Source organism: Solanum dulcamara, chromosome 8 (assembly GCF_947179165.1).
Source record: "Solanum dulcamara chromosome 8, daSolDulc1.2, whole genome shotgun sequence".
Classification (NCBI taxonomy): domain Eukaryota; kingdom Viridiplantae; phylum Streptophyta; class Magnoliopsida; order Solanales; family Solanaceae; genus Solanum; species Solanum dulcamara.
In genome coordinates, this window is record NC_077244.1 from 67,489,729 (window position 1) to 67,513,176 (window position 23,448).

Consider the following 23,448-nt stretch of genomic DNA (forward strand, 5'->3'; position numbering starts at 1 on the left):
TAAAGGTAAAGTATTTTTGCATTTATTTCTGAGTCGTAACTCCTAAATCAAACCTTCCCAAAGATGCAATTGTTTTAATTTTCTTGGGAAGTGTGAGACTTCATTAATTGTTACCGGCAAGCGAGCTATAAGTAAATGAAGGAAGCAGCATTATTAATGTAAAACGCGCAATGCTCCGCTCAAAGGGACCAATCATTTGTTAAGTCAAATATATGCATGGCATTGGCATGAGCAATTTATCATTCTACCCATCCATACCAGTTAAAACTATATTCTTTAAATTCTCTCAACTAATAACTCCCCTTTTTTTACGTTCGATATCGATGAATTTGAATACATGTATTTAGTGACAGAGTCAGAATTTTAAATTATGGAGATTCAAAATTTAAAGTAGGCATATGAACTAATCGAACAGGGTTCAACATCTACTATATATACATAAAAAAAATATTTTAACCATATATAAATAATATAATTTTCTGCCGAAGGAGGTTCGGATGAACCCCTAACCACAAGGTGGCTCCGCCACTGCATATATTATATGGCTTATTTTTTGAAACTGCGCTCCTAACAAGATTTTTTTTCTATATATATCAATGGCTTGAATCCGAAACTTTTTGATTAAAGATGGAGTGATCCCTATCATTCTGTCACAACTCGTGTGGATGGCTATGACTCTTCTCTCTTTGTTTAAAATTTACTTAGGTGAAAACATAATATCGTCTCCGGTATTAAAAGTTACTATAGTCGTTTGTCACTTTGGATTTGTTTTGAAATATGTGATGGTTGCTTTGTATGACGAGAAGCATTTTTAGTCCTTACTATTTTAATTAGTAAAGTGAGATAAATATTTTTTTATTTTATTTGATCCTTATATTAAAATTAGATTTTTCTATTTATAATAGACCCTTGTGGTCGGGCCCTCCTCGGACCCTACGTATAGCGGGAGTTTAAGTGTACCGAACTACCCTTTTTTTATTTACTTATTCATTTTAATAGATCAATTTGTTTTATCAGTTTCTTTTAACACTTTCGTTATCATTAGATAACTACATAAAATACCAAAGTCAAATTTATATATCCAAAACATAATTAATAAAGTTAATTTAATAAAATAATCTCTTAATATTTTATATATCCAAAAAATGAGTGTTTGGGTTGACTTATTTTTAGTGGTTTTTGATTTTTAAGTTTTTTTTATTTAAAGATCATAACATTAAAAGATATTTCGATATATTCTATCTTTAATTTAACACTCTAAAATTTAAAAGTTTTTTATTTTTTAAAATTCCATTTCAATTCAAAATCAAATAAACAAATTAAAATAGAGAAAGTAATATTTAAAACCAATAGATTCGAGAAGTCAACCCAGGAAAAGTATAATAACTTTCCAAATAGCTATATATGAACAAATTATTAGTGAAAGCAAATGCTCCCTCCGGTCCGTAAATTGTTCGAGTATGACCACGAAAACGACAGCAACATACCAGTGAAATTTCATAAGTGGGGTTTGGAGAGGTTTGAGTGTACGCAGACCTTACCACTACTTCATGGAGATAGAGAGCCTGTTTCTGAAAGACCCTCGGCTCAAAAATATTAGTCCCAAGAAAGAGAAAGCAACAATATATATATATATATATATATATATATATATATATATATACATACATACACTAGCACTATACAATAGCAAAATAAAAGGATAATCAAAAGGCAATAACAACACAACTATACTGGCACGCCTAGACTTAAGACCAACGCTATACCGTCACAAGGCAAGACAACATTCTATCCCTGCTAGCCTTCTACCCTAATATGCGACCTCCACTCTTTTTATCTAAGGTCATGTCCTCGGCGATATGAAGTTGCGCCATATCATGTCTAATCACCTCTCCCCAATACTTTTTCGGTCTACCCCTACCTCTTCGTATAACCCCCCAAATCCAATCGTTCACACCTCCTAACTGGGGCGTTGAAACACCTCCTCTGGACATGCCTAAACCATCTTAGTCTCGATTCTCTCATCTTGTCTGCCACAGAGGCCACTCTCACTTTCTCCCGAATAACATCGTTCCTAATCTTATCACTCCTAATATGTCCACACATCCATCTCAACATCCTTATCTCCGCAACATGCATCTTCTGAACATGAGATTTCTTGACTGACCAGTACTCCACACCATATAATAACGATGGCCTAACCACCATTCTGTAGAACTTACCATTAAGTTTAGGTGGTACCTTCTTATCACACAAGACTCCAGAGGCAAGCCTCCACTTCGTCCATGCTGCCCCAATGCGATGCGTGGCATCATCGTCGATGTCCCCACTACTCTGGATGACGGATCCAAGATATTTAAAGCTTTCTCTCTTGGGGATCGGTTAGAGTATGACACATCTAAAGAAAAATATTTAAGGATAAAAATTAAAGGGTATTTTTTACTATTATCCTTTTGATTATTTCCAATTTGTTTTTCTAAACAATGTAAAATAGTTAAGAATCTTATTAAAAGATAGGATAAATATGATAAAAAGTTCTAACAATTCTCTTGAACTTAAAAAAATCCAGTTATTCTAAATTATTATGAAAAATTTCTGAACAATTTACTTAATATGTACGAAGAGTAATAGAAAACAAATGAACAAGCCTAATAGTAATAAATATATAGAGTATTATTTTGATGATTGATTGATTATTGTTGTAGAGTAGTACTCCACCTAGCATACAAATAATAGTGACATAGAAATTAATTAAATCCTCTAAGATAAATTTTTGTATACTCACTCATCAATTATTACTCATTTACCGCATAAAGCAATATACAGGTGAATCCATTTACTCCTCTCTAACCACCGCATATTTATTCCCCCTCTTTCCTCTATATTAAACCTTCACATGACCATTAATTTCGACTTCCATTTTCTCACACTATAGCTAGCTAGAAGATCCATTTTACAAAGAAAATATGGCTTATAATTTTAGGCTATTTCCTTTGTGTTTTTTGTTGTTTTTATTGCTAGTGAATAATAGTATAATATGTCAAGAAGAAGGAAGTGGAACAAGGAGTACATTGGTGCCAGCCATGTTCATATTTGGTGACTCATTGATAGACAATGGAAACAACAATAACCTAGCTTCTTTAGCAAAGGCTAACTATTTTCCTTATGGAATTGATTTTAATGGTGGCCCTACTGGTCGTTTCTCCAATGGTCTCACCATGGTTGATGTTATTGGTACGTATACACAAGCTGACTAATTCAAATTCGCGTTGTGTCTCCACCACAATTCTTGATTCCCACCATGGTGTTCGTTATTGGCATGCATGCATGTTGATTATTATATAAGTTATGTATAGAAATTAGCATAAAAATTTTGAAAAGCCAAATGTGATAGTGTGTGGATTTTTTCTCAAATTTTGTTTTTATTATAAAAATGGGAATATTTAATTTGATTGTTTTTCCTAAATAAGAAATACTTAGCAAACAATATGGAATGATTAATTAACACATGCATTGTACATGCAGCTGAATTGCTTGGACTACCTTTGATTCCACCATACTCCCAGGCTTCTGGAGACCAAATGAGATTTGGAATCAATTATGCCTCTGCTGCTGCTGGCATTCTTGATAATACTGGCAGAAATTTTGTAAGTTCTCCTCTTTTTTCTTTTTTCTTTTTTTTTGGGGGGGGGGGGGTTGGGGGTAGGGGGCAATATATATCCAAATTCAATCCCGAGGTGAAGCTAGAATTTCAATTTTATGGATTCTGAATTTTACAATAACGATTTTAAGTGATAATAACTGGATTCTAACTTTAATATTCATACATAGTTAATGAATTTATTAACACGAATACATTATTTGAGCAAAATCTATTGAATTCGTCTGAAACCGCATGTGGACTAGTAGCTCTGCCCTGCCCCCAGCCTCAACTAAAAAGGAAAAACCAAGACAAATGACACTTCAATTCATCTAGAATCCACCAATCACAGCATCCCAAGAAAAAAATGATTAAAGTTGTACATACTTATTGTATTTTTTGTACTCCATTGATTTAATTTATCATGTTGTAGAAAGGTTTTTTTCTGTGACCTGTTAGTGTAAGAATTTCTTTACACTACTAATGTATAAAAGTTGAATGAATTATATTAAAAGTAAGTAGGCATTTAGATGAGGACCACGACAGTAATAAGAACAACAATAATGTATTCAGTGTTAAAAATACATAAGTGGAGTATGAAGAAGGCGGTGTGTAGTAGTCTTACCCCTATTTTGTGAAGTTAAAGAGGTTGTTTTCAATAGATCCTCGACAAAAAAAGGAGACCAAATGGCCAATAAACCTTAATTTTGGAATTTGGGGCTTCGACTAATTAATTCAGATTCATGTTGCGTACTTGTGTATGATCTATTTAAGGAGAAATACTTTTATTAGAGCTCAAATTCAAAATCTATAATTAAAGATGGAGGAATCATATCCATCCCCCAACCTGATAGGTAACCTTGAGGAATTAAGATGTTAGCAATGATGCATCAAACTCACAAGTACAACCTAATAGATGATATTTCAAATGTAGCAACAATAAATCCATGAACAAATAAATAAAGTTAAATGCACTACATCAACCTACCACCTACCCCAAGTACTTTTTACTTTTTATTAAAAGGTCAAATTGGTTTTATTTTCAGTAGAATTTTGCATGTACGAATTAATTGTATATATTTTTCTCATTATTGTTAATTTTATGCAGGTAGGGCGCATTCCATTCAATCAACAAATCACAAATTTCGAGAGCACACTGAACCAAATAAGAAACAATAATGGAGCAGCAGATGTGGAAGAGGCTGTAGCCAAATCTATTTTCTTTGTTGGAATGGGAAGCAATGACTACCTTAACAATTACCTTATGCCTAATTATAATACAAAGAATCAATATAATGCTCAAGAATATGCTACTCTCTTAACTCAACAGTATAATCAACAGCTTACAGTAAGATTCTCTTTTTGTCTCATATGTTCTCTTCTTGTAATTTTACAAATTAATTTGCTTTCCATATTTTCTTATAGTACTAATTTGTGGAAAATTGTATGTTTTTTTTCTCATAGAGTAATATTCCATCTTCATTTTCTCCTGAGAGTTTCCTATAAGGACGTGTTTGGTACAGAAAAAAATGCTTTCAATTTTCTCATATTTAGTTGGTCAAAATATTTTTTTTTCCCGAAAAACAAGTTACTTAAAAAATCAAGAAATTGACTTCCTTAAAGAGAATAGAGAAAACATATTTCATAAATAACATTTCAAGCTAATTGTCTCTCTTTCCTGTCCTCCAATGCCACCTTTGACCATTTTACCTTTCCCACCTTTCTTGATTATATATATATATATATATAGCAATAATATATTTTGCTTACTCACTAAATATCATAAAATAAGTAAGAAAATTACTCTTTTTTCAAGAAAATGTTTTCCATAAGAAGCATTTTCCTTTGTACCAAACACACCCTAAACTAGTACTTTTCCTTATTTGTTAACCAATGTTTTCCCTTTTAACTCTTTTTTTTTTTCCTCCTCGAATTCATGAAAATTGCAGAGATTATATAATCTTGGAGCAAGAAAATTTGTGATTGGTGGAGTAGGACTAATGGGTTGTATTCCAAGCATTCTTGCACAAAGTCAAAATGGTGCATGTTCAGAGGAAGTGAATCAACTTGTTCTTCCATTCCATAACAATGTTAGATCAATGCTCACCAACCTAAATACCAATCTTCCTGGCTTCAAATTTTCTTACATTGACATTAGGAATATGTTCCAAGATCTCCTTACTAATTCCAGACAATATGGTAAGTCAATATATTATTACATACATGATAGAGCTCCATGTATATATATTAGCTAACTAAATTTGTGTTTTCAACTTTTGTTAATGACATATGTAACAGGATTTAGTGAAGTAAATCTTGGATGCTGTGGGGTAGGGAGAAATAGAGGGCAAATAACATGTCTACCATTCCAAACACCATGTTCTAACAGGGAACAATACATATTTTGGGATGCATTTCATCCAACTGAGGCAGTAAACATCTTGTTTGGAAGGAAGGCTTTCAATGGTGGACCTGATGTTGTTTATCCAGTGAACATTCAGCAACTTGCCACTCTCTGACTTGATGCTATGGGAGGAAATTGAATTTCTTCAACTAATGCTCATCTATGTGTAGTGAACTGAGCTCTCTCTTTCTGCTTTGTTTTTGTGGGTATTTTTCTATATTTAGTTGAGAATATTATCTTTGTTCTGCGTGGAATATTGTGGAGAATCATGAGACAGTTGGTGATATATTAATTAGGAATGTGTGAGAATCTACAATTTTATCAATTATTCAAAAGATTTATCATATTTTGACTGCAATTTTGTAAGGATCACAATGCTTCAAAAGGATAATCAAAACTGTGATATAAATATACTTATTAAGGATTATCAATAACCACAAGCCAAATGAGGTTGTGATTTTGAATCAATGAATGAGACCAGTAAATGAGAACTTATTAAGTATATATAGTTCTTCAATAATGGTTCAATTATTTATAGTGTATGTTTTAGATGATCAGTTTGGTATGACACCTTACAATTATAACATTCATACCAATTCCCACATATATGTGAAGAACTATTAGACAAAGGAAAGGGCAACCTAACACACGAAACATCTCGAGTTTACCACAAGATCTGAGAAAGGTCACACCCTTGGTATAAGGGACCTATTCTGACGCAAACATATTCTACGGCTCGAAATCGTAACCTATTAATAACACGAGAACAATTCTACAACTGCTCTAAGACTTCCCTTCAGACTCTATTAGACAAGGAATATCTAGGATTTTTAAGTTTTTGGATGCAGAGGACAGCTGCTTTATACAACCGGCTGAGACTTGTTACGTTTTCAAGAATGCATGCTTGTAGGTAGAAACAAATTCATGATTCAAAAGCTAGTTGTAGAAATACTTGTTACCCAGCTATGTCTTATACTGGACAGATGAAAAGACTTTCGACAAGGATCAAGAAAAACGATACCATTCAGAAGAGATCTAACAAGATTTTTGCTAAATCACATGCAAATTATCACAAGTTTGTACCAATATGTGGATGCAAGTAAACTGGGCTAGTAGTATGGGAATCTATTGAAATTGGAGTTACTGGTACTTATGTTGGTGAATTAATGAGCTTAAAGATTACTTCTCATTTATCAGCAAATGTTATATATGAGTATAAAATTGCCCGAGTCTCCAGAATATCAGAGGTACAGCAAAGGAAAAAGAAAACTCAACAATACTCCTTGCAGAGATTAAACAAGCCCTTCAACGGACCTTACGAACTTTTTCTTCCTGTCCTAAACCGAGAGATTTTTGTGCATTTGCTATTCCTTCAGGATCTGCCAAAATGAAAATATTAGTTTACAGCGCAAAAAAAATTAAAAAACAGAAGGGGAGGGAAGCAAAAATGATCAAAAGGTTTTAGAAGGGGAAAAAGGAAACAAAACTGTTTTTATACTTCATTTGCTTTCCCTGTACTATCCACCCATTAAAAAAAAATCAAAGAAAAAATTAAGATCCAAAAGAAGGGGGTAAAACAAAAGAAATTTATTTCTCCGTTTCATCTTTTAGCCATACCACAGAGACTCTGTTGGTTGTGACAACATTCCAACCATTGCATGCAACATCCATCAACTTGCATAGACAACTCTACAAATATTTGCTTAAAGTCCAAGGTTCAAAGCCCAGCGAGCTTATACTTGAAAAAGAACTCCAAATAACCCCCCCCCCCCCTCCCCCCCCCCCCCCTCCAAACAAATAGACATAAGGATAGACACTCCAAAAGAAGCAAACTGAAAAGGAGTCTTCATAAGAAGAACAAACAGTTCAGCCAAAAGATGAAAACAACCAAACTAGCCAAAAGTAGCTCCCAAGGGGACACCACAAAAAAGGACCCTTTCCCTTGAAAACAAATTGTAATATGCAACAGACAAATAGACTTACCAAAGAATTGCGTAAAGATACTCGTAAAGAAGGTCAAGTTACGAGAAACATTGTATGCCATTGTAGGAGGCAGAGGTTTAACAATAGTGTCAATGCTGAAGACACGCTGAAGAAACTGCAAAGAGATGAAAGAATGGTACTGTTATTTTCTAACAAAATAAGAGATATCAAAGGCTCCATAGCTTTTAAAAGTATAACAGATACTGATATCGAAGGTTGTCATTCATTATCAGAAAGAGCATCCACTTAATCTCCTAAATTTTCCTTTATCAGGTACTTGTATGCTTTAACTTTAGATTTAGACTGCATTTGGTTTTTGAAAAGACAAATCTACTGTAAAAGGATTTGACCAAACAGATTAATAATCAACCATAAAAAAGGTTCAGATAATGTATTTTGGCATCTATGGTTATAAATATTGTATGGTTAGCACTGTCAATCCAAATTTTTATCAGATTGATTTTACATTTATAAAAATTAGCCATCTTCCCCAACAATTCCTTTTATTTCTCTCTCAGCCATTCTGCTTCTTGCTTCCCCATCCAGATGCTACAATTCCTTCAGTCCAATCTTCAATCAAACTTTCAAGTACACACCCATTATTTTGTTTTATCCAGATCCCTCCTGTTTCATCTTTTGTCAGCTTACATCATCCGATTACTCCAAATATTCATGCATTCAGTAAAAAATAAGTCCAAAATTTCAAGTACAGGGATACTTGGCACTGCAAAGGTAATCTCGAATTGCTGTCATGCAAAAACGCTAGATATTTTTCAACATATGATTCATTGATGCATGACAAAAACCTGAAACCATAGTGAGTATCCAAGTCAAACATTGAACTTAAGCACTAGGAGATCATAGGACATCCCATTGAGCACAAACTTTTGCACTAATAAATGACGTGAAATTCGTGATGCTAAAAAGGATAGTTTGAGCAAGGCATATGCATCATGCACCAAGGTGATGGAGAAGAGTGGAAGTAACAAAGGTGAGGAGAAGAATAGAGGGTATTGGAAAAGAGCTCGAAAGAATGGGAGGGAGAACGCAAGGGTGGTTGAAAAAGCAAATAGAGAGACAAAGGAGGAGCAAGCAGACAACAGGTTTACTGAGGCACATAGGTGGCTGGAGCTAATTGGATTGAGAAGGGATAGGTAGGACTGGAGGAGCTGCCCATTGTCATTGCTGTCCTTAGCTTCTTCCTTGTGCCCTTTTCTTTTTCTTAACTTTGATAGTTTCCTTTTCCTATTTTATTTTTCATCTACTTTCAAGTTGCTTCAATTAATATTTGTCTACTGTTGATGTGTCTCTAAGACTCATTTAAAATCAAATGCTTCACATTGAGGACAAAATAAGAAATCAATATAATGGAGAAAACCCCCTCGTTCAACTCTGGACTGGAAACTAATTTTGTAATTCACTTACTGTCTCTCCACTTACATGGAAGGGCATGGATGCAATCAAACCACGACAAATACAAGTTTCCTTGTTGCAAAGAACTGCTCTAAAATCTACCCTAATATATATCTACTTAATGTACTGCTTGTTCTGAAACATGGAATACACTGAAAGCCACTTTGATGCAACACAACTGCTGACTTGAGAAAAAAATGGTTTGATGGGCCTAAGTTGTTATATTAAGGCCTATGTTCTATGAGAACCAAAATAGTTCTCCAAAATAAATGTCACTATGTTTAGACCACCTCCACCTCACAAGTGGAACTATTTGAGGCATGCTGGTCTACACGTATGACCACTTCAGGATGTGGAACCCATTCAGAACTCTATCTTTTCACTTGATGACCAAAGTCAAGCGCCTCACTGGTCTTCATGATAGAAACTTATATTGCCAAGTGCAAACATTGGGATACCTTGGACCATTAGTTGTTTTTTCCCCATTTGTGAGATACGCTGGGTTTGTTGTTGTTGTTGTTGTTAGTTCCACAAATTCATCTATGATCTATAAGCATAGTTACCTATGTTTTCTCATCCTCCCAGATTTTGGAAGATTCCTGTTTTACAATTTTAATTAGATCAATGATCGGTCATTCCAGAGGTGAGAAATTACACATAACTGAAAAACTGACAATTATTTGCAATTTTAAAGATTCCTGTTTTACAATTTTAAAGATCTTTTATTTGCAGATTAAAGCTCTATGAATGGAAAAACATATACATGAAAGAATCATTCTGTCTCCCGTTCCCCTGCCCCTGTTCTTTATCCGCTATTTGGCAGACTAAGAGCCCGTTTGGATAGGCTTAAAAAAAGTAATTTTTATGTATGAAGTGCTTTTAGAACTTTAAAGTGCTGAAAGTTATTTTTATAAATAAGCAGTTGAGTGTTTGGATAAAAGTGCTTATGTTGAAAATAAGTGTTTGAATTTTAGGGTAAAAAGGGTAGTTTGAAAATTTAGTTAAAATATAAGGGATATAAAAGTAATTTCCATGGTCAAACAAAATGGCTTTAAGCACTTGGAAAAAAAAAAGTTAGAAATTCTAACTTTAAGAACTTTATGGCTTAAAGTTAGCATTAGGCAAACACGTTCAAAAGCTAAAAAGGAGTTTATAAGTTGGTTTGACCAACTTAAAGCCCATCCAAACGGGCTCTAAAGCTTAAAGCTATATGAATCGAGTCTATTGCAACATACCCATTCTTATAGAGTCACATAGAAGGAGTTGAAGACCCTGAAATTATTTCAATTGCATCCTATGCATTTCCCAATTGAGTAATGCTCAATGTGTTTGTTGTTCAACTTTGCCTAAGGCAGATCCTCATTGACTCATCCTCACTATTATATCAAAACAATTCACTCCCCGCCCCCCACCCCCCTTTTAGCAAATAGCAAATAACCTCCCAAATGATATCGACAACCTTTTGAATCCAACTTAAACAGCAAACCCAAACCAGACAGTTAGCAAATTTCCATATACTCAAATTAACTACCTCTCAAATCCCAATTAGTTTGCGCTGGAAATATAAAATACACTGGGTTTTCACCTACATAGTGGGTTCAGTTATAGCCTATATGAATCCAATCTTGTAATATCAATTATTCAGAGAATTCATTAAAAGTTATGGACTACTCGTTTTACCCTAACCCACTATCCTTCCTTATCCCAGACTCAATTTCCATATACTAACCACAGACTTTATGTGTACACCGGCTGCGGCGTTGAGATTTTTATTAAGTGGTTCCAAAATATGAAAGAAGTAAAAACACTAAATAATTTTCATCATGTGTAAATAGTGCAATCCCCCCCCCCCCCAAAGTAGTTGGGATGAACCCCTCCACTCTACCTGGCTCCGCGCCTCATTTCTACAAACAACAACGACAGAGAGAGAAAGAGAGGGACCTGAAAGTTACGTTGGAAGCTGTAACGAAGTTCAGGATCAATTTCAAGAGAATCATCTATTTCCTTGTCTTTGGAATTCACGGTTTTTTTACCAGGAACGTGCATAGTGGATGTTTTACCAGGTTGGCTTGTGACTTTAAGCCTTGCGTCTTTGAATTTTTCATTTTGTTCTTGGTCAACCCTCCACGGTGCTGACGCTAGCAGCTCTTTCTTCCCTTTCGCCATTTTCAAAGCTCGAAGAAATTGCAATCTCACTATTATGAGGACAACAATGAAAAGAAGATAAAGGAGAGAAGAATTGGCGACTCAAACGACGTCGTTTATTGCTGGGGCTTTTTCGATTTTAGCTTATATACAAATTGACACCTTTTGAATGTTTTCGGGAGATGTAGGGTGGACCGAAGAAATATTAGGGAGAGGTGATTAGACAGTACATGTCACACTTACAGCTTATCGAGGACATGACCTTAGACAGGGGGTGTGGAGGACTCATATTAGGGTAGAAGGCTAGTACATAGTTTCGTTATTCTTCTGTATTAGTAGGCGCATTAGCGCACTATAATTTTCTTGTGCTCGAATTTATATTATTATCTGTTACTTTTTGTACTTTGATTACCCTATTTTATTTGTGTCGCTATCGTTATTTGATTTCTCATATCATTTTGAATTTCTTATCCTTATCTGACTTCTTTTTATGCTTCTATTGAGTCGAGGTCTCTCGAAAACAGCCGTCCTACCTTGGTAGGAGTAAGGTCTGCATACACTTTACCATTCCCAAATCCTACGTTATGGGATTTCACTGGATTGTTGTTGTATATACAAATTGACACCTTTACTTTGTACAATTTGTAAAATCAAACCTCTAACCTCACCGTTTTTCGATTAAACACCACAAATTGATCAAACACATGCTGTTGACACCTCTAATTTGAGATAATCAATCGACTTATTTATTAAAAATTTGCGATTTATTTGCTTGTTAATACGTATATGTATTTCTTTTCTTACTTACACTAGTTAATTTGATTGCGCTTTGCACGATAAAATGAGGAATTTAGATAAGTGGAGATTATTTGTTGAAATATATAATTACTTTCATGAAAAAAACAATCTCCAAAATTAAATTGACCTAAATTGTTTGTCTAATTTACTTAAGGTGGAATAGTAACAATACTTTCCATTTCCTAAGAATTCGATGCCCAATGTATTGATATCATATGGTCTTTCAATCAAACCATTTGTCAATTTATGTATTATTTCTATTTAGAATTTAGTTTTATTTACGTCGAAAATTCTGATCACAATTTATCTAAAATGTTCAAAGAACAAAATGATATCGAACCAAAGCCAATCAAAAAATATTTTATAAAAAAATGCTACAGAATTACATTACTTTTTTAATCGATTGATTCACATGGTCAAGTGCAACCATTATAAATTCAGCCCAATCACTTGGCAATTGATTAAATATTCAAATAAATATTGGAAAAAACAAAAACAAAAATAGATGACAATTCTGATAATGGTTAGAAAATCCACAAGGGAATTAATTTCATTCCAGAAAACTTTGCACTAATCCACACCAAGTCGTTTCAAGAATAGATCAAACAAAAGAAAAGATAAATTAAAACACAAGCATTCTTGGCTTTCAACAAGGACTGGTTCACTTTCGTGTAAATGTGAAATTATATGGTAATTGAAAGATTAAAGAGAATACATATCCAAAAATAAATTAAGTGTGACAAGACTAGGACTCAAGGACAAAAGGATTTAATCAAGCCACTTCTATAACTTGGGATAGTGAAGTGCCTGAGATTTCTAACTTCTTTTCTAATGTATCCCTCACAAAGAAAATTCCTAGAGAATTTATCTTCAACATACCTTTTACAATCATGCACAAACACATCAGTTTCTCCATTTTCTCTATTCCTAGCCAATAATCCAACAGTATATATGACTTTCATCCTCCCTGGTAAGTCGTAAAATGAACCTGTTGGTGCATCAATCATGATTAAATCCCATTCAATTTCATACACTTCTTTTGGCAAATTTGTTAGGGCAAGTGGACACTTTGAATTTCTTGGATCACCTAAATTCTTTTTGCAAGAATCTTCCCTTTTACCAATACTTAGAAGTTCAGGAGCTTGATCAAGTCTAGTTTCATAAGTGTAATGGTAAGCTTCTAGTGAAGGTACTTCTTTAGTAATTTTGTGGATCCAATCTATATTTTCTTCGATGAAGATGGTTCTTCCATTATGGTTGAATGAACTCCACATTAAGCTATCAAATCCAAGTCCAAAGACTAAGAAATTGCATGGTGATTTCTTCTCAAGGACCTTAAGTGTTATCGATATTTCATCGTGTTTTTGTTGCATTGTTTGATTGGTAGTGGCATAGTGGAGAAATGATTCAGCCAGAGATGGTGGAATCTTGTTGCATATTGTTGATGAGTATATTGCTAAGTTTTTTAGCTTGAAAGATGGGGAGTTTGCTCTTAGTATCAAGTACAAGAGAAAGATGAAGAAAATACAAGATAATATGAGCTTGTTGATGATCATTGTTTGTTGTTTTTTGGATGTTACTTGGTTTTCTTTCATGGGGAACAAAGTCTTGAGGAACTTGTGTGAGAGTATATGGAGGAGCTAGATTGGTTGGTTTTTAACTAGCTTTGAAATGGAAGAGGGGAAAGAATCCATAATTAAATAGTGATCTCACATGATTTGTTTCTTAGTTTAAAGAAAAAGAATGAAAAAAGATACATTGGTTTTGAGCAGATTTAATATTCATATGCATTGAATATTTAAGCTCAAAATTCAATGTTAATGTTATTATTATACTACTAAAGGAGAAACAGAGGACCCCTAACAAATTAGTTGAAAACGTGTTTATTAGGACATACTATAAACTATTTGGAGCAAGACGTGTCCAGAAGCAAATTATGAGGGATATTTTTAGATGTAAATTCAAGATTTAAATTTTATGGTCTAATGCGATTCATTCGATTAGTGAATTTCAAATCTATTGTTTACACTTTATTTAGTGTATTTTGTTAAGGTATATACAAAGTATGATGAAGACGACACAAATTATAATGAGATCCTATTTTTGGGAAGTGGAAGCGTTGACGACGAATGTGAGAAATTTGACGCAAAATATTTCAGTTCCAACGATAGAGTCACGAAATCATAGCAAAATTGGAAAAAAGTTTATTAGATAAAATTGTTGCAGCTTCCCTATCTCAGCCCGCTTTGTCCCTTATAATTGATTCCCTTTATCCCGATCTTGATACATTAGTAACAGGGACAGCTCAATAAAATAAGTGGACTAAAATCGAAATTTAAAAATAATTGTTACAGTTATTTAGTTTTTTCTCTGTCTCAATATATTTATCGTGTTTGAGTGTGTAATTGACTTTTTGAAGTCTTTCTCCAAAAATAAAATAAACCAAGCAATAGAGTTGAAACGTATACATTAAGCCATGACAAAATAGAAGTTGTGAAAAACATTAGAGTAAATTAGAGAAGTAAAAAGCCATATAAATGAATTAGTCATCCACAAATCAGAACATCTCCTTTAGATGAAAGAAATGAAAGTACTTTAGTAGTATGGGATATATCAACTTGGAGAGTGTCACTGCCAATGTTTTCTTCTATTTCTCTTTTAATATTCATAGCTGAATCCGCAAGAGAGTCACTGCAGTGATCCAATTTAATGTGTTGCAATGTTGGAATGTCCACAAAGCTAGGAGGGATCTCCTTGAAGTAGAAACAAAATTTTAGAGATAGCTTCTCAAGCACGGGAAAGGATTCGTCTGAAGCTTTCCATTCTTTCATCTTCACACTCTCTAATGTCAAGTATTTGAGTGAAGGAAACTCGACATTTGTGACGTCCCAGTAATAGTCCTCTGATTTCCTCCATGGAAATCCCCCCTTTAATGTGAGACTCTCAAGCTTCTTCAATCTTGCAATGTTTGAAATCATTCCTTCCGTCAAGAAACAACCGCTAAGATACAAACTCCTAAGATTTGAAGGTAGGACAAAGTAGCTCTCCCATCCAAATGAATCCCAGAATTCCTTATAGCTTGCCACCAGAGTAAGAGATTGAAGCCGAGTATGAACTTCCACTATGGGAACTGAAGGAAGTGAATTGCTTGCTTAATTTCATTGAACTTGGTCAATATATACAAATTACAAGATATGCTAAATATAAAGATTGATACTAATAGTTAAAACTAAGGAACCTAAATATATGCTTGTTATAAATACAAAAGTACAATATTAACTAGAATATATTCAAAATATATTATTAAAGGCATAATATATTTTAACATATTCTAACACATCCCCTCAATCGAAGCGGGAGGTTCTCGTATGCTTAGACTATTCCGAAAATCATTAAATAAAATGCGCGGAAGCCCTTTTGTGAAAATATCAGCAATTTGATAACGGGACGGCACATGTAGCATACGTACTTCGCCACGAGCCACTTTCTCACGAACGAAGTGAATATCCATATCAATGTGTTTAGTGCGTTGATGTTGAACTGGGTTGCCGGATAAGTATATCGCACTCACATTGTCACAATAAACTAGGGTAGCCTTTTGAATGGGACAATGCAACTCCAGTAGTAGGTTTTGGATCCAGTATGAATCAGAAACAACATTAGCAACACCCCTGTACTTTGTCTCTGCACTACTACGGGAGAGTAGGTTGCCGTTTGGAAGACCAAGAGACCAGATTATCCCCAAGAAAAATACAATACCCAGAAGTGGAACGACAGGTGTCAGGACACCCACCCCAATCAACATCTGTATAAGAGATAAGTCGATTAAGTAAGGATTTGTACAAATGCAAACCGTGGATTAAAGTACCTTAAAGATAGCGTATAATACACTTGAGGGCACGCATGTGCTCATTAGTCATAGCGTGCATATGAAGACAAACCTGTTGCACGGCATATGAAATGTCTGGCCGAGTGAATGTGAGATACTGAAGAGCACCTGCAAGACTACGATACTTAGTCGGATCATCATATGGAGTATCTGCGGTTGCACTAAGTTTGGACTTAGTGTCAACAAGAGTAGGACAGAGACTACAGTTAGACATTCCGGCACGTTTAATAATTTTTGTAGCATATTGTGTCTGAGATAAGAAGACACCATGGGTGTTACATGTGACAACAATACCCAAGAAGAAACTCAGATGACCAAGATCTTTCATAGAAAATTCAGAAGACAAGAGAGCCATAATATGCTTACGAAGATGGTCAGAAGAAGTTGTAAGAATAATGTCATCCATATATAAGAGAATATAAGCAATAGCAGAACCATTCTTGTAAACGAATAAAGAGTGATTTGACTTACTATGAGAGAACTCAATGGTAGCCACAAAATCAGCAAATCTTTGGTACCAAGCTCGAGGAGCTTGTTTTAATCCGTACAAAGACTTTTTCAGAAGGCAAACATAGTCTGGAAATTATTTGCTACGGATACCCATGGGTTGATGCATATAAACTATTTCACTGAGACGACCATGTAAGAAAGTATTCCTGACATCCATTTGATGAATGGACCAAGATTTAGAGAGAGCAATGCTGAGAACTGCTCTAATGGTAGCCGATTTAACCATGGAGCTAAACGTTTCATCACAATCAATGCCTTGATGTTGTGTATTTCCGTTACCAACAAGACGAGTTTTGTAATGCTCAAAAGAACCGTCAGAATTATGTTTATGACAAAAAAATCCACATAGACAGAATAGCATTCACATTAGGTGGCCTAAGCACTAATTCTCAAGTCTTATTTTCAATTAAAGCATTAAATTCATCTAACATTGCACTTTTTCAATTATGATCACGAAGAGCACTAATAAAAAATTTTGGGATAGAAGAAATATCAATAGTGATCGTAGTGTGGTAGTTGGAAGAGTATTTGAGGTTGGGTTTAAAAATATCGTTAGATGCATGAGTGGTCATGCGGTGTGAAATGGGGTTAGTAGGCCTAGAAGTGGTGTGAGGAGGGGTCAAGATAGTTGGGTTGGGTGTAGGAGAAGCAGCATGAGGTGAAGTGTGAGACTGCGACCCAGATTGAGGAAGAGAGGCCGAATTTATTTTGGGCTGCACAGGTTGGTCCAGTTGATTAGGTGGGTTAGTTTGCAATGTAGGTTGAGTGAAATTTTGTGACAAATGATATATTAAATGGGAATTAATAGTGTCACTAAAAATATCATAATCCAAATGTTTTATTTTGTGAAGTTTGGAGAATGGAAATTCAGTTTCAACAAAACGAACATGACGACAGATTATGATTTTACCACTCAACATGTCATAGTATTTTGAACCAAGATGATTAGGAGCCGGACCTAAATAAGCACAAGGTGTGGACCTTTCTTGTAATTTATGAATAGTAAATGAGGGGAATAATGAAAAACATAAGCAACCAAAAACACGCAAACCCGAATAATCTGAATCACTTTGATATAAGATTTGAGCGGGTGATTGGTTATTCAATACCTTGGAAGGAAGGATGTTGAGAAGATATGTGGCCATGGAGAGTGCATGATGCCAAAAGGATAGTGGCATGGATGCATGAGCAAAAAGAGTTTGGATGATATTATTGATGAATTTTATGTGTCTTTTGGCCTTGCCGTTTTGAGGAGATGTATGAGGGAATGAAAGACGGAAAAGCATGCCATGTTTCTAAAAAAAATCCGTAAAAATTCCATTGATATATTCCGTACCATTGTCACATTGAAACGTCTTAATATTATGTTCAATTTGAGTTTTGACTAAAGCATGAAAAACTAAGAAAAGGTGTTTGACTTGAGATTTTTTGGCAATAGAAAAAGTCCACACAAACTTACTATAGTCATCAAGAAAAAGAACATAATAACAATGGCCGAAAGTAATAACAATGGGAGAAGTCCAAAGATCACTATGAATAATATCGAACGAAAGAAAAGTATATGAAACTGAATTATAAAAAGGTAGCTTAGAATGTTTCCCAAGAGGACAAGAAGAACAAAAAATTTTACAAGCCTTATTACAATCAATAAACTTTTTACTACAAAGAGACTTAAGTATATTATCTCCAGGGTGATCTAGACGATTGTGCCAAATATCCGAAGGCAAAGCAGTAAAAGCAGATTGATTGGTGAAAGAAACGGCTTGAGAGTTGGAGAAAAGTGGATATAAATCTCCGATGCTATCACATCTCATTAGTCTGTTCCCCGTCTGTAAGTCATTGACAGAGAAACCAAAATGGTCAAATGATATAGAAACCATATTATCTGTGGTAAACTTACGAACTGAGACTAGATTTTTGATGAGTTTTGAAGCATGTAACACATTGTTTAAGGTAAATGGTGGATAGGGTGGGGGCAAAATAGTGCGATCGTGACCAATAATTGGAATTAAATAACCACTACCGACAACAATGTTATGATGCTTATTGCTTGAATTAAAATAAGAAGAGAGAATACCTGCGTCCGCCGTCATGTGAGATGTAGCACTGGTATCTATGTAGTAGTTCCCATCGGGTTGAGAAAAGGAAAGAGCATGCATAACGGCCTCAATATCGGTGGGTGTGTAGCTAGGAGCAGTAGATGCAAGTAGCATTAAAAGATTGAGGTCTAGGCCCAAGTACGCCTGGCCTAGAGGTTGAATGGTGTTGAGCCCCTGGATTGGGCCTTGGCTGCCACTGGAATGCAGGAAACCGGCAAGGAGGCACTGTCCAACCTCCCCAACTAGGCTGCCACCTTGGCTGCCATTGTGGTGGTGGGCCTTGATGACGTGACTGTCACTGGTGCTGCTGATGTGGCGGCTGACTTAGACTGGATCCACTTGGGCTTTGTTGAGCTGTCTTTTTCTTGCTATTTGATTTCGAATTGTTCCTGTTTTTATTATTTTTGTTTCTTTTGTTGCTAGAAGATGAGTCATTCGAAAAGGCAGAAGGTCCGACAATCATGACAGCGCTATCGGCCCGACTTTCGGACACACCATTTTCACGAGCTTAGCGAGCCTTTATGGTACGCTCAACCATTTTCAACCTGGAACGACAACTTTCAAAGGGGGGCAATGGCTCTTGATTTTGTATAAAATTCACCGTACCACTATACGCCTCTGGTAAGGAGCCGGTAAGACATAAAACCAAGCGACTATTAGTCACCGAAGCATCAACATCAGCCAACATGTCTGGCATAGATTGTAAATAATTACAATAACTGTCAATTGAGGTAAAACCTTTGAAAATAGCGTTCGTAAAGTCCTCATCAAGATGGGTGGCTCGGGAGGCTTTGTTGTCTTGAAAAAGAGATTCAAGACGGATCCACACGCCTTCTGTCGTGTCATTGCGTTTGAGGATAGCTAGAAGAATATCGGGAGCAATGATAGTGTAAATCCATTGCAATATAACAGCGTCCAAACATTTCCAAAGAGCCGGATCAGCGGACTTGGTCGTAGTGTAGGCAGCCAGAGCCGACGCTTTCGTAGGTAGAACCAAATGATCGTAAAGATCATAAACCCTAGCAAGATTGATGAACAGAGTAACCCAAGAATGATACAAGCCTTGCTCATTGTCTAATATTACGGGTACGAGAGACTTAATATTAGTGACGGTGAGAGCGGGATGAAATTTGGGCGAATCTTCCATGAGAAGAGATGAAAGAAGATAGGAAGAAGAAGAGATGAGGCTAGGATTAGGAGATCGTACTAGCTCTGATACCATGAAGGAAGTGAATTTCTTGCTTAATTTCATTGAACTTGGTCAATATATACAAATTACAAGATATGTTAAATACAAAGATTGATACTAATAGTTAAAACTAAGAAACCTAAATATATGCTTGCTATAAATACAAAATTATAATAGTAATTAGAATATATTCAAAATATATTATTAAAGACATAATATATTTTAACATATTCTAACAGAAACAAAAGACAACTAGGTAAATCGTTAACATACAAACTGATTTCTTCAATAATCGGGAACCTCCACCAGAACCTTGGAGTCGTATCATATCATCTACGCTTATACTAAAAGTGCGGAATATCTTCAAGTTCTCTAGCATAGTTGTTGAAGTTTCTTCAAAAATCACACGATCATTGTCGTCCCATACAAAGGACAAATTGTACATTTATACAAGCCTTAGCTTCGTCATTTTCGAGATAGCCTCAGGCGATGTCCTTAGAGTACTAGGTGAATGAATCATTAGAGTTTGAAGGGCGAGCAGGTGAGATATCCACTTCAACTCAAATACTTTGACACAAATCTCAAGATACCTCAAGTGAGTTAGCGATTGTACTGCACTAGGCCATGAACTTAGTGTTAGGTTTTGGTCTTTTTCTCTTTCTTGGATAAATAAAAGGAAAAATTATTTAATTACACTTTTTTATTTATCATATTTATCATTACTCCCATCTATTTCAAAAAAATTCAAAAATCCCTTATTTCCATCTGGATATATTAATTTAGTAATCTGGATACATTAATTCTGATTCATAAATTATCTCTATATTCAATGTATCATGCTTTAAATGTTACATGTTGATACATAAAACCATAATTAATGTATTCAGATTACTGAATTAATGTATCCAGATTACTGAATTAATGTATCTGGATTACTGAATTAATGTATCCGGATTACCATATTTTTAAGGGATTTCTATAAATTAAAAAAGGGTAGGAAAAATAGTAATTAGCCCTTTACACTGTGATTTATATAAGTTTCCCAAAATAAAAGCCCAATTTGGACTAGCTCACCTTTGTCCATAAGCCCAATTCTTATGGTGCATATGTAAAACTCTTCTAATTCTTATTTTTCAAGAATTCACAAGAGAATATAGCAGCCACACAAGAAAGAAAAGTGAGAGTGCAGATTTTCGTACAAGCCCACTCAGTCATTTTCAAATCGCAATTTTCGCTTTGTTTCTTGTCCGATTGAGCTTATTTTTGGGTAGCTTGTTCCTTTCAACTTAATCTTTGATTAGGAACTCACATAGGGGATGCATTCCTGTAGCACCATATTTATGATCGTGAACAATAGATGTGTTTTGGTGATTTTGCTCCTTTTACTTCTCTAGTTTTTGGTGCTATTTTGTAGTTGTTGTTGCTCTTTTTTTGGCACTTCCATTTTGGAGAATACTTTTGTAACTTTTGTTAATTATAGTGGAGCCTTTAGTCCCGTGGTTTTTACTCTTCACACCGAAGAGGTTTTTCACGTAAATTTTGATGTCTCATATTGTTGATTTGATTTTACATTACTATATTTATTTTGGTAATTTGTTTGCTGCCCCTTGTGCTTACATTAGTCTGCCTCCTCTTAGTTTAAATAGAAGGAAAAGATTACATTTGAGTTTTCTTCCGCTATTTACCTGTCATGCACCTTTGTTTGTGCTTGCCTTTTCCAACACTTGGCATGTATGCCTCTGTAAAATTCAACACCTGAATAAGTCTGAATTTTTTAAGTAAAGGTAATGTATTTGAGAATCTGTTCCATGTGTTGAATTTTGGATGAGCAATGAACTCCAAAGTCCTAGGACATTCACCAAAGCACTTTGTTTCCTTGGACTTGAGCATTGGAATTTTATCCAGCTGATATTCATAATGATCTAATTGTTTAACAAGATCATCATGAATATAAATGCTTAACCGCGATTTCATGGAATAAGAATGTTGATATGGATTATATGTCACTGTGAACAGCATAAACTTTTCTTTTCTAAGTTTCCTCAAGCAAAACTCACGCACTACATCATGAAGTATGCAGTATATTACGTCACCATTATAATCTCTGATAGAGACCATTACTAGGCTTCTGTTAAGTAGATCATTCAAGCAAATTCTAGTTGTTTCCTCCATATTCTCTTTGTCGACACTCAGCACAAACTCTTCAGCCATTCACCACATCATCAATTTCAATTCTTGAATATTCCAGTCTTCTGGAAACAATGCCATGTAAAGAAGGCAAGGTTTTAAGTGGTCTTCCAAACGGTCATAACTTGACTGTATCACCTTCATACTCTGCTCTCCTAAAACATAAGAACTTAAATCACTCTCAATTTCCATCCACATGGAGGTATGCCTTTCTATTTTCATAATAATTCCAGCAATCAGGACAATCACAAGAGGCAATCCCTTGCAGTGTTGGGCAACTTGTAACCCTGCTTCTAGTAGATCCGGGGGACATTTCTCTCCTTGAAATATTTTCTTCTCTAATAACTCCCAACTCTCTTCCGTAGTTAGAAATCTAACAGAATAAGGTTCACCGCGGTGTTGAAGATGTGTAGCCACTTGTTCAATTCGAGTGGTTACCATTACTCTACTTCCATATTCACCCTTAGGGAAACATAAGCACAAATCTTCCCATGCCTCGACTTCCCCTATATCATCTAATATGATGAGGTATGTCTTGCCTTTTAGTGCCTTCTGTAACTTCTCAGCTATGTCAACATCCTCTTTGATTTCGCTATTATCATTTGTTGCTTGTTTGAAAAGTTCAACCAACAATGTCCTCCTATTATATGCTTGAGACACAACACACCATACTTTAACATCAAAGTGACCAAGAATAGAAAGATTGGTGTACACTTTCCTGGCCAAAGTTGTCTTTCCGAGTCCTGCCATCCCAAAGATTGAGAGGACCTCCAACTCCTTTGTTCCTCCGGTCAATTTCTTCATTATATTTTCTGCATCTGTCTCAAAGCCCACAACTTCATCATCGTCAACTGATGGAAAACTGTGTTGGGTCGAAGAAAGAGTTCCCTCTCCACAACTCTCCATATCTGCTTTTGAAAATAGTTCAGACATATGTGATTGAGGTTAAAAAAATTGTATTCGAAATACATGTAAAAATTTCAACATTTCAATCTATTTCAAATATGCTCAAACTAGAAACCTTAAGTTTTATATTAACTCCATTCATTTTTACTTGTCCACTAGATGTTCAATAATACTTGTCCAATTTTTGAAATCAAGAGATAATTTTAACTTAGTTCTTAATTTACCCTTATCATTAATTAGTAGTCATTTTGCTATTATATTTTTTAATATATTATATTTATTATA

The 23,448-nt window shown here is 34.9% G+C and overlaps 3 protein-coding genes and 1 pseudogene across 3 annotated transcripts; 1 reads left to right on the forward strand and 3 right to left on the reverse strand.

The window, feature by feature from the left end:
- Window positions 1-2,912: 2,912 nt before the first annotated feature.
- On the forward strand, window positions 2,913-6,402 carry LOC129899610 (GDSL esterase/lipase At1g71691-like). The gene is made up of 5 exons (XM_055974621.1): window positions 2,913-3,234; window positions 3,526-3,647; window positions 4,749-4,988; window positions 5,590-5,839; window positions 5,939-6,402. Exons 1-5 carry the CDS (start codon window positions 2,967-2,969, stop codon window positions 6,157-6,159), a joined length of 1,101 nt encoding a protein of 366 aa, XP_055830596.1. The 5' UTR covers window positions 2,913-2,966; the 3' UTR covers window positions 6,160-6,402.
- An 805-nt stretch (window positions 6,403-7,207) lies between these two features.
- On the reverse strand, window positions 7,208-11,687 carry LOC129901508 (uncharacterized). Its single transcript, XM_055976708.1, has 3 exons — window positions 11,382-11,687; window positions 8,028-8,142; window positions 7,208-7,423 (listed from the first exon to the last, which is right to left on the reverse strand). Exons 1-3 carry the CDS (start codon window positions 11,604-11,606, stop codon window positions 7,350-7,352), a joined length of 414 nt encoding a protein of 137 aa, XP_055832683.1. The 5' UTR covers window positions 11,607-11,687; the 3' UTR covers window positions 7,208-7,349.
- A 1,448-nt stretch (window positions 11,688-13,135) lies between these two features.
- Window positions 13,136-13,978, reverse strand: LOC129901743 (glucuronoxylan 4-O-methyltransferase 3-like). Its single transcript, XM_055977001.1, has one exon. The coding sequence runs from the start codon at window positions 13,976-13,978 to the stop codon at window positions 13,136-13,138; it is 843 nt and encodes a 280-aa protein (XP_055832976.1).
- Window positions 13,979-14,929: 951 nt separating this feature from the next.
- On the reverse strand, window positions 14,930-23,163 carry LOC129900099 (putative late blight resistance protein homolog R1B-23; annotated as a pseudogene).
- Window positions 23,164-23,448: the final 285 nt, after the last annotated feature.